The 12,022-nt window shown below is 36.6% G+C and overlaps 3 protein-coding genes across 3 annotated transcripts; all 3 read right to left on the bottom strand.

Moving 5' to 3' along the window:
• Window positions 1–331: 331 nt before the first annotated feature.
• LOC111641468 (uncharacterized protein K02A2.6-like) lies at window positions 332–3,715 on the bottom strand. The gene is made up of 2 exons (XM_023387644.1): window positions 3,095–3,715; window positions 332–3,033 (listed from the first exon to the last, which is right to left on the bottom strand). Exons 1-2 carry the CDS (start codon window positions 3,713–3,715, stop codon window positions 547–549), a joined length of 3,108 nt encoding a protein of 1,035 aa, XP_023243412.1. The 3' UTR covers window positions 332–546.
• LOC111641654 lies at window positions 2,905–5,070 on the bottom strand. The gene has a single exon (XM_023387858.1). It carries the CDS (start codon window positions 4,516–4,518, stop codon window positions 3,832–3,834), a length of 687 nt encoding a protein of 228 aa, XP_023243626.1. The 5' UTR covers window positions 4,519–5,070; the 3' UTR covers window positions 2,905–3,831.
• Window positions 5,071–7,356: 2,286 nt separating this feature from the next.
• On the bottom strand, window positions 7,357–11,749 carry LOC111641644 (uncharacterized protein K02A2.6-like). The gene has a single exon (XM_023387849.1). It carries the CDS (start codon window positions 11,463–11,465, stop codon window positions 7,572–7,574), a length of 3,894 nt encoding a protein of 1,297 aa, XP_023243617.1. The 5' UTR covers window positions 11,466–11,749; the 3' UTR covers window positions 7,357–7,571.
• Between the last annotated feature and the right edge of the window lie 273 nt (window positions 11,750–12,022).

Genomic DNA, 12,022 nt, shown 5'->3' with positions numbered 1-12,022 from the left:
AAGGGAATCAACTTCAGACATTACACAATAAAATGAAATTGGATTATTCAACCAAATATTTTCAATACAATTTATTTTATCATCATCATCATCATCATCATCATGATAACTTGTAACAGCTTGTATTCTAATGACTTAAACTTAATATCATAAGCATACTAAACAAAAACAAATATAAAGGTGTCTTAAAATTCTTTATGTAGTTTTAACTTTAACAACTTAATATACATAATTTAATATATATAATTTAATATAAATATTATAAACTTAAAAACTATTTGCAAGCTTAAATAATAAAGTTTTTTATGCATTAATTTTATAAATTCTCAGATAAATTGATAGATGAGTGTCTTTTATATCGCTTTTGTTTTCGACATTGTTGCACATAAAAAACACTAGTTAATCAACAATTAACTTTATTCCTTCTCGATACAACCGACTGGGGTGACAACTACACAAGAACTCTCCCCGACTCCCGAAAGGTGTGTTGGAATGTTCACCCCTGACCCGACACCCAGATCATGTTACTACAGATAAGTCACAACGTTACAACAGATCTTCCTCCTCTAAAATGAAGTCTCGGAGATATGCCGGTAGTGTCTGTGTTCTAGAGCTCCTTCTAACCGGTGGTCCTTTGTCCTGATGTTGATTATTCTGGGGAGCTGGATGTTGGTTGTTCTGACAAACTGGATGTTGCTTGTTCTGGAGTGGTAGTTCTCTTCGAGCTATCAGTTGATCAATATGTCTTCTTTCTATAGTTCCTTCTGGTGAGGCTATCATGTATGTATATGGTCCGGTCTTCTGTGTCACCTTACCTGGTTTCCACTTCTTAGCGTCTCTATAACATCTGTAATTGATGTTGTCTCCTATTTGGAATTCTCGTATTCTTGTTTCCTCTTTTCTCTCCTTATATAGGTGTGGATTTAATCGATCATAGACGGTACGTAGTCTTCTTCCCATCAACAGTTCTGCTGCCGTTTTTCCTGTAGTGCTACTAGGTGTTGTGCGTAAGCTAAACAAAAGTCTGGGGAGCAACACCTCACTTTTTTCTTGGCTGTGATGTAATTTTTCGATTCTCTTCTTTATAGTTTGCACTTGTCTCTCTACTTGTCCGTTGGAAGAGGGATGATATGGAGGGGTAAATATGTGCTGTATCCCATTTTTTCGTATAAATTCTTCCATTTCTTGGGATTTAAAGCTTTGATGATTGTCGGATACAATTGTATTTGGTAGTCCATGTGTACTAAATATTCTTCTCAATAGTTTCACGGTTTCCTGGGTTGACTGAGTTTGTACTTCTTCTACCTCCACCCACTTCGAATAAGCATCCACTAGAATAAAATATGTACGTCCATAATGTGGTCCTGCATGATCAATGTGTACTCGGTCCCAAGGTCCCGAGGGTGATGGCCAATGAGTGTCTTTAACTGGGGTTGGGTTTGACCTCTGTTCTTGGCATTTTCTACACATCGATACTGTCTCTTCAATCTGGGAGTCCATTTCAGGCCACCAAAAATAGCTCCTGGCTGTTCTTTTCATTCTAGACATGCCCTCATGTGTGGAGTGTAACAGGTGTAATAGCTGTGGTTGCAAGGTTCTAGGGATAACTACTCTTTGTCCCCATAAAATGCAACCGCGGTGAATTGAAAGTTCTAGCTTACGCCTAGCGAAAGGCATAAGTTCTTCTGGACTACTAAGTGGCCATCCGTGTAAGATTGCATGTTCAACTCTTTTTAACACTGAGTCTTTGTTTGTCTCTCTGCTTACTTCCTGAGATGTGATGGGCAATTCTGGCTGTTCAAATATAAGGAATATCTCTCCTGGTTCGGGGATAGTCTTTTCTTCCACAGTAGTTGGTATACGCGATAATGCATCAACGTTAGTCATCTCTGCTGACCGACGATGTTCAATCCTATATGAGTATGCTGCTAATCTCAAACACCAACGAATCATTCTGGGTGAGATTAAATCAGGAATTGGTTTAGCAGGGTTCAGAAGGCCCACAACTGGCTTACAATCCGTATATATAGTAAAATTTCGAGCAGCTAGGTAATTATGAAATTTTGTGATGCCAAAGATTATAGCTAATACTTCTCTCTCGAATTGTGAATAATTTCTTTCTGCTGGGTGGAGTGTCCTCGATGCAAAGTATATAGGAGCTTCTGATCCATCTGGTAATATGTGTGAAAGTACTGCTCCAACTCCATATGGTGAAGCATCACATGACAACAATACTGGTTTATTTAAATCATAATGGATTAATAATGTTTCTGGTGTTAGCATCTTTTTTATCTTCACGAATGCTTTGCTTTGTTCTTTTTTCCAGATCCATGGTTTGTTTTTGTCTAGGAGTCTATATAATGGTTCAGCTTCCGTTGCTTTATCTTTCAAAAATCTATCATAGAAGTTTACAAATCCCAAAAATGCTTGTAACTCTTGTTTGTTTCTCAGGTCCTGAACCTGTTGAATCGCCGCAATTTTATCCGGTGTGGGTCGAATGCCCTGAGCATCTATCAAATATCCTAAAAATTGAAGTTGATTTGTTTTGAATAGGCATTTGCTTTTGTTCAGTTTTAGTCCAGCTTCTGAAATCCGGTTAAGAATTTTCCTCAACTTTTGATGTAGGGCTTCTTCATTGAGTCCCATGACAAGTATATCATCTATCATCACAATTGTCCCTGTAATACCTCCTACGATCTTTTCCATCTCTCTCTGGCAAATAGCAGGACAACTACTCACTCCAAATGGTAATCTTTTCATTCTATATAAACCCTTGCAGGTGTTGATAGTCAGTATCTCAGACGACTCCTGGTCCACAGGAAATTGGAAGTACGCTTCCTTAAAATCCAACTTGGCAAATACCTTTCCACCAGATAATGAAGCAAGTATATCGTTAATGGCCGGCAATGGGTATACATCTACTTTTATTGCCTCTCTGTTTACAGTGCAGCGGTAATCTCCACATAAACGTACACTTCCATCTGGTTTTGCAACGGGTACCACAGAAGTGGGCCACTTAGAAGTTCTAACTGGTTATTTCTAAAGTTTCTGAATTATTGAATAAATGCTGGAATTCTTGTATCAGATCCTCTGCATCATGTTGGTGATATAGTCCCTCTATTCTGATTCCTAATGGTTCAAACCAATTTCTTCCAACAAGTCCTGGTCCATTTCCTTTAATCACTAACAATGACAGATTCATAACTCTTCCTTTAAATTGTACACTCACCATTGTAGTGCCCACTACCTCCAGATTCTGATCCGCCCATGTCTGTAATTTGACTTCTTCCGGTTCTAACTGGTCTCGCTGGATTTTAATTTCTTTTAAGGTCTGTTCACTCACTACAGTGTACCCAGCCCCTGAATCAATTTCCATCATGACTGGTATATTTTCAATATTGATTAAGATTTTTAAGGGTGGTATCTTACTTCCACGTATTTTGAATAGAGATGTATATTCCTCTACCGGATTCGATGTTAAATTTTTATGTTCCTCAATTCGGTGTACTTTGGCTCTCTGGCTGGATACCTCTTTCCGTTGTGGCCCAATTTGGTTTCTTCCCTGGTTTGGAATTTTTCTTCCTCCACTCTTTTGTTTCGTGATACATGCTTTTTCTATGTGTCCCTTATTTCCGTAGAAATTACAGATTACCTGAGCAATTATTCGGGTTATGACTTCCGGTGCATCGAAAGCAGCGTAATATGGCCGACTCATTCTTTCTCTTGTAGTCTTCCTTTAAGTTATACACTTGGGCGTTGTTTCCATTTGGCCCAAGCTGGCTAACATCTTTAGATGCTGCCTCTGCTGCCAATGCTGCATCCAAAATAGCCTTATAAGTAGTGTCCATTTTTGCCAATAACACATGTTGTATTATTCGGGTTATGACTTCCGGTACATTGAAAACAGCGTAATATGGCCGACTCATTCTTTCTCTTGTAGTCCGCCTTTAAGTTATACACTTGGGCGTTGTGTCCGTTTGGCCCAAGCTGGCTAACATCTTTAGATGCTGCCTCTGCTGCCAATGCTGCATCCAAAATGGCCTTATAAGTAGTGTCCGTTTTTGCCAATAACACATGTTGTATTCCTTTATCCCTTAAACCAGCCACTAGCCTATCTCTTAACATATGCTCTAGTGAGGCGCCGAAGTTGCAATTCATTGCAATTCTCCGTAGTTCCGCAACATAGTCGTTGATACTCTCTCCTGGTTTTTGCGACCTCTGGTTAAATTTGAACGATTCGACGATTTCACTAGGTTTCGGGTTAAAATGACTATCAAGAGCGTTAAGTACTTCATTAAAGTTAACTTGTGTCGTTTCTTTCGGGGCTATGAGCGTTACTACAAGTTCATATAGAGTTTCACTGCACACAGTAAAAAATAAAGCACACTTATCTTGGTCATTTTCAATCTGGTTTGCCTTCAAGCAAAAATTAAAGCGGTCCTTGTAAGTTTTCCACTGGCTGTCCATCTTGAATGGCTCGAAACGAACTGCACTGGTTGATGTTCCTGGGATCGACATTTCTGGCTTTTAATCTCGAATTGTAATTTCTGCTGGTAAGTCTTTATCTTAATCCTCGTCGCCACTTTTATATCGCTTTTGTTTTCGACATTGTTGCACATAAAAAACACGTAGTTAATCAACAACTAACTTTATTCCTTCTCGATACAACCGACTGGGTGACGACTACACAAGAACTCTCCCCGACTCCCGAAAGGTGCGTTGGAATGTTCACCCCTGACCCGACACCCAGATCATGTTACTACAGATAAGTCACAACGTTACAACAGTGTCTCTTGTTTGGTCACATCAGTTCCATAATGTAATGTTAGTAAACTGATACTTTTTTGTGATGTCATGTCAAAACAATTATCTATATATCAAAAACCTTATTACTTTTGGATGATCTTAGAATTAAGATTACAAATGTAATCCAGGCAGTTATTGAATAGCAGCTGATGAATATTTTTGCAGAGTTTGAAAACAAGTTTGAATAATGTATCACATATGATTATAATTAGGTCTAAGTTTATTAATAAATCTGCATTGCATAAAAAACTTCATTAATTAATATTGTCAGATTGTAAGATTTTATCAATTTCATTTTGTATATACACAAAAAAACTTTATTANAGTAGAAAAATATTTAAAGATATGAAAACATATTAAAGTTATTTAAAAAACTATTAAATAAATTTTAGTGCTGCTTTAAATTTGTTTTACAACAAATACTAAAATTTCATATTACATTTTACCTAATATCTGACCACATAATCACAGGAAGTATATTATTTGCACAATGTCAAACTGATTAAAGTTTAAAAGAATTTTAAATGAATCACTGTTAAAAACAAACTGCCTTCTATATACTCCAGTTACTTCCTGTTATGTCATCAAATCATACATTAACCATTTGTTCTTAATTAATAATGTCTTGGTTATGTTAACACCTCAATGACTTTTTAATAATATTCAAATCTTTAATATTAAACAAGTTTCTGCCATAATAAAAGTGCACTTAAATTACAAATTAATTACACAGAATTCATTCTTCTCTCTAATTTCAAATATCTTAAAAAAGTAAAATAGAGCATAACTAGGCTGTGCAGAACTATTAAAGTGACCAACTTTTTTACAATGAAAAGGAAGACACAAATACAGTAAATTGAAAAAAATATATGATAAATAAAAGAAACATTTCATTCATTGCAACAATAATACACTATAATAATCTCTACAGCATGCATATATGCCATGTCATGTTTCGGTAAGAAGTAAAAAAGCCACTTGTATGTGACGCGCTCTCTCAAGGTCTCCCATACAGAGCACATGTCTCATAATAACATCTCGCTGCACTGTACCGAGCCTTGATGAATCGGCATGTCAAATACAAATACGCCACATCGCATCACACGCAATGGATTGGTTTGGCATTGATTTGATCGAATACAGAGAATTACAGATTAGTCTTCAAATATTGAAAAGGAGGACACACAGGAGGACACTTTTTGAGGGAGGACAGACCTTACAAAAGGAGGGCAATTGATCACCTTAGAACTATGTAATTTAGGGGACCCTTGACATCTGGTGCCCAGCACTATTTAGGTATTTTTTAAAAATTCATATTAATACATATAATTTTTAAATTATTATCAAATAATTATTACTAAATAAAGTTTTTCATTCAATATAAAAAAAGACTAAAAATTATGATTTATTTTTCTGAAATTAATGAGAATTCAAGACATATTTTGTGATCTCAAATTTTTATTTGTTACATTACTATTGATATACAAAACCACAATGAACAACTTCATAATCAAACTATAAGAAAAAACACTATACGAAAAAAACAGTAAAGTAGTCAACTTTTAATATGATAAAGTGATAGTTTTAGTGATGTTTCAGGATCTATAAATCCCTATCATCAGATCCAGAAATTCTGATTTTCAGCAGTTTAACATTCAAATTGGAACAATTCATTCTTATTTATATAAATATCAACAGCTGTGCAATTTTTAAGTTTGAATACAAAATTTGAACTAAAAAATTTTTACAAAGACTGAAATTGAGAAATAAAACTTAACAAGATTAGGATTAAAGTAAAATTACAAAATGAAATTAGATTGCTATAGGATAAAGTGTTTTGTAACAGTCTTTGATGGAATATTATGTAAAGTTTTACTCTATCTGGTGAGATTATTTATTTTGGCAATAGGGAGAAGCCCAACCTGCTGTTTACATGGGCTGAATATTGGTTGAAGGGACAAAATAGGGTAAATCCAGAGATCCAGGTCAATGCCTTCTTTCCTTTTATTTACCTGAAACCTCTGTAGTGGCAATTATAAGCTCTTAGCTAGTCTGAATGTCAGGAACTTTGAATTTGGAAGTAATTGCCTTATGAAAAGTTTTGATTAAAATGTCTTATTTATATTTCTTTCTACACAGATATAAGATTATAAAAATAATATGAAAAGTTCTCAATTTTCTTTGACTGATTAAAGTACAGTATGTTTATTTTTCTAATAAAGGGAATCAACTTCAGACATTACACAATAAAATGAAATTGGATTATTCAACCAAATATTTTCAATACAATTTATTTTATCATCATCATCATCATCATCATCATGATAACTTGTAACAGCTTGTATTCTAATGACTTAAACTTAATATCATAAGCATACTAAACAAAAACAAATATAAAGGTGTCTTAAAATTCTTTATGTAGTTTTAACTTTAACAACTTAATATACATAATTTAATATATATAATTTAATATAAATATTATAAACTTAAAAACTATTTGCAAGCTTAAATAATAAAGTTTTTTATGCATTAATTTTATAAATTCTCAGATAAATTGATAGATGAGTGTCTTTTATATCGCTTTTGTTTTCGACATTGTTGCACATAAAAAACACTAGTTAATCAACAATTAACTTTATTCCTTCTCGATACAACCGACTGGGGTGACAACTACACAAGAACTCTCCCCGACTCCCGAAAGGTGTGTTGGAATGTTCACCCCTGACCCGACACCCAGATCATGTTACTACAGATAAGTCACAACGTTACAACAGATCTTCCTCCTCTAAAATGAAGTCTCGGAGATATGCCGGTAGTGTCTGTGTTCTAGAGCTCCTTCTAACCGGTGGTCCTTTGTCCTGATGTTGATTATTCTGGGGAGCTGGATGTTGGTTGTTCTGACAAACTGGATGTTGCTTGTTCTGGAGTGGTAGTTCTCTTCGAGCTATCAGTTGATCAATATGTCTTCTTTCTATAGTTCCTTCTGGTGAGGCTATCATGTATGTATATGGTCCGGTCTTCTGTGTCACCTTACCTGGTTTCCACTTCTTAGCGTCTCTATAACATCTGTAATTGATGTTGTCTCCTATTTGGAATTCTCGTATTCTTGTTTCCTCTTTTCTCTCCTTATATAGGTGTGGATTTAATCGATCATAGACGGTACGTAGTCTTCTTCCCATCAACAGTTCTGCTGCCGTTTTTCCTGTAGTGCTACTAGGTGTTGTGCGTAAGCTAAACAAAAGTCTGGGGAGCAACACCTCACTTTTTTCTTGGCTGTGATGTAATTTTTCGATTCTCTTCTTTATAGTTTGCACTTGTCTCTCTACTTGTCCGTTGGAAGAGGGATGATATGGAGGGGTAAATATGTGCTGTATCCCATTTTTTCGTATAAATTCTTCCATTTCTTGGGATTTAAAGCTTTGATGATTGTCGGATACAATTGTATTTGGTAGTCCATGTGTACTAAATATTCTTCTCAATAGTTTCACGGTTTCCTGGGTTGACTGAGTTTGTACTTCTTCTACCTCCACCCACTTCGAATAAGCATCCACTAGAATAAAATATGTACGTCCATAATGTGGTCCTGCATGATCAATGTGTACTCGGTCCCAAGGTCCCGAGGGTGATGGCCAATGAGTGTCTTTAACTGGGGTTGGGTTTGACCTCTGTTCTTGGCATTTTCTACACATCGATACTGTCTCTTCAATCTGGGAGTCCATTTCAGGCCACCAAAAATAGCTCCTGGCTGTTCTTTTCATTCTAGACATGCCCTCATGTGTGGAGTGTAACAGGTGTAATAGCTGTGGTTGCAAGGTTCTAGGGATAACTACTCTTTGTCCCCATAAAATGCAACCGCGGTGAATTGAAAGTTCTAGCTTACGCCTAGCGAAAGGCATAAGTTCTTCTGGACTACTAAGTGGCCATCCGTGTAAGATTGCATGTTCAACTCTTTTTAACACTGAGTCTTTGTTTGTCTCTCTGCTTACTTCCTGAGATGTGATGGGCAATTCTGGCTGTTCAAATATAAGGAATATCTCTCCTGGTTCGGGGATAGTCTTTTCTTCCACAGTAGTTGGTATACGCGATAATGCATCAACGTTAGTCATCTCTGCTGACCGACGATGTTCAATCCTATATGAGTATGCTGCTAATCTCAAACACCAACGAATCATTCTGGGTGAGATTAAATCAGGAATTGGTTTAGCAGGGTTCAGAAGGCCCACAACTGGCTTACAATCCGTATATATAGTAAAATTTCGAGCAGCTAGGTAATTATGAAATTTTGTGATGCCAAAGATTATAGCTAATACTTCTCTCTCGAATTGTGAATAATTTCTTTCTGCTGGGTGGAGTGTCCTCGATGCAAAGTATATAGGAGCTTCTGATCCATCTGGTAATATGTGTGAAAGTACTGCTCCAACTCCATATGGTGAAGCATCACATGACAACAATACTGGTTTATTTAAATCATAATGGATTAATAATGTTTCTGGTGTTAGCATCTTTTTTATCTTCACGAATGCTTTGCTTTGTTCTTTTTTCCAGATCCATGGTTTGTTTTTGTCTAGGAGTCTATATAATGGTTCAGCTTCCGTTGCTTTATCTTTCAAAAATCTATCATAGAAGTTTACAAATCCCAAAAATGCTTGTAACTCTTGTTTGTTTCTCGGGTCCTGAACCTGTTGGATCGCCGCAATTTTATCTGGTGTGGGTCGAATGCCCTGAGCATCTATCAAATATCCTAAAAATTGAAGTTGATTTGTTTTGAATAGGCATTTGCTTTTGTTCAGTTTTAGTCCAGCTTCTGAAATCCGGTTAAGAATTTTCCTCAACTTTTGATGTAGGGCTTCTTCATTGAGTCCCATGACAAGTATATCATCTATCATCACAATTGTCCCTGGAATACCTCCTACGATCTTTTCCATCTCTCTCTGGCAAATAGCTGGACAACTACTCACTCCAAATGGTAATCTTTTCATTCTGTATAAACCCTTGCATGTGTTTATAGTCAGTATCTCAGACGACTCCTGGTCCACAGGAAATTGGAAGTACGCTTCCTTGAAATCTAGCTTGGCAAATACCTTTCCACCAGATAATGAAGCAAGTATATCGTTAATGGCCGGCAATGGGTATACATCTACTTTTATTGCCTCTCTGTTTACAGTGCAGCGGTAATCTCCACATAAACGTACACTGCCATCTGGTTTTGCAACGGGTACCACAGGAGTGGCCCACTTAGAAGTTCTAACTGGTTCTATAACTCCTAACTGATGAAGTCGATTCAACTCTTGTTCTACCTTTGTTCTCAATGCAAAAGGAACCTGTCTTGCCCGCATAAAAATAGGCTTAGCTTCTTTATTTATCGCTAAACTGACTGCCTCGCCTCGAAATAGACCCATTTCTGAATTATTGAATAAATGCTGGAATTCTTGTATCAGATCCTCTGCATCATGTTGGTGATATAGTCCCTCTATTCTGATTCCTAATGGTTCAAACCAATTTCTTCCAACAAGTCCTGGTCCATTTCCTTTAATCACTAACAATGGTAGATTCATAACTCTTCCTTTAAATTGTACACTCACCATTGTAGTGCCCACTACCTCCAGATTCTGATCCGCCCATGTCTGTAATTTGACTTCTTCCGGTTCTAACTGGTCTCGCTGGATTTTAATTTCTTTTAAGGTCTGTTCACTCACTACAGTGTACCCCGCCCCTGAATCAATTTCCATCATGACTGGTATATTTTCAATATTGATTAAGATTTTTAAGGGTGGTATCTTACTTCCACGTATTTTGAATAGAGATGTATATTCCTCTACCGGATTCGATGTTAAATTTTTATGTTCCTCAATTCGGTGTACTTTGGCTCTCTGGCTGGATACCTCTTTCCGTTGTGGCCCAATTTGGTTTCTTCCCTGGTTTGGAATTTTTCTTCCTCCACTCTTTTGTTTCGTGATACATGCTTTTTCTATGTGTCCCTTATTTCCGCAGAAATTACAGATTACCTGAGCAAATCTGCAATTATTCGGGTTATGACTTCCGGTGCATCGAAAACAGCGTAATACGGCTGACTCTTTCTTTCTCTTGTAGTCCGCCTTTAAGTTATACACTTGGGCGTTGTTTCCGTTTGGCCCAAGCTGGCTAACATCTTTAGATGCTGCCTCTGCTGCATCCAAAATGGCCTTATAAGTAGTATCCGTTTTTGCCAATAACACATGTTGTATTCCTTTATCCCTTAAACCAGCCACTAGCCTATCTCTTAACATACGCTCTAGTGAGGCACCGAAGTTGCAATTCATTGCAATTTTCCGTAGTTCCGCGACATAGTCGTTGATACTCTCTCCTGGTTTTTGCGACCTCTGGTTAAATTTGAACGATTCGACGATTTCACTAGGTTTCGGGTTAAAATGACTATCAAGAGCGTTAAGTACTTCATTAAAGTTAACTTGTGTCGTTTCTTTCGGGGCTATGAGCGTTACTACAAGTTCATATAGAGTTTCACCGCACACCGTAAAAAATAAAGCACACTTATCTTGGTCATTTTCAATCTGGTTTGCCTTCAAGCAAAAATTAAAGCGGTCCTTGTAAGTTTTCCACTGGCTGTCCATCTTGAATGGCTCGAAACGAACTGCACTGGTTGATGTTCCTGGGATCGACATTTCTGGCTTTTAATCTCGAATTGTAATTTCTGCTGGTAAGTCTTTATCTTAATCCTCGTCGCCACTTTTATATCGCTTTTGTTTTCGACATTGTTGCACATAAAAAACACGTAGTTAATCAACAATTAACTTTATTCCTTCTCGATACAACCGACTGGGTGACGACTACACAAGAACTCTCCCCGACTCCCGAAAGGTGCGTTGGAATGTTCACCCCTGACCCGACACCCAGATCATGTTACTACAGATAAGTCACAACGTTACAACAGTGTCTCTTGTTTGGTCACATCAGTTCCATAATGTAATGTTAGTAAACTGATACTTTTTTGTGATGTCATGTCAAAACAATTATCTATATATCAAAAACCTTATTTTTGGATGATCTTAGAATTAAGATTACAAATGTAATCCAGGCAGTTATTGAATAGCAGCTGATGAATATTTTTGCAGAGTTTGAAAACAAGTTTGAATAATGTATCACATATGATTATAATTAGGTCTAAGTTTATTAATAAATCTGCATTGCATAAAAAACTTCATTAATTAATATTGTCAGA

This window comes from Centruroides sculpturatus, unplaced genomic scaffold, assembly GCF_000671375.1.
Source record: "Centruroides sculpturatus isolate CEXI.00-Female unplaced genomic scaffold, Cexi_2.0 scaffold151, whole genome shotgun sequence".
NCBI classification, from domain to species: Eukaryota; Metazoa; Arthropoda; class Arachnida; order Scorpiones; family Buthidae; genus Centruroides; species Centruroides sculpturatus.
This window is presented reverse-complemented; position numbering and strand designations above follow the sequence as displayed.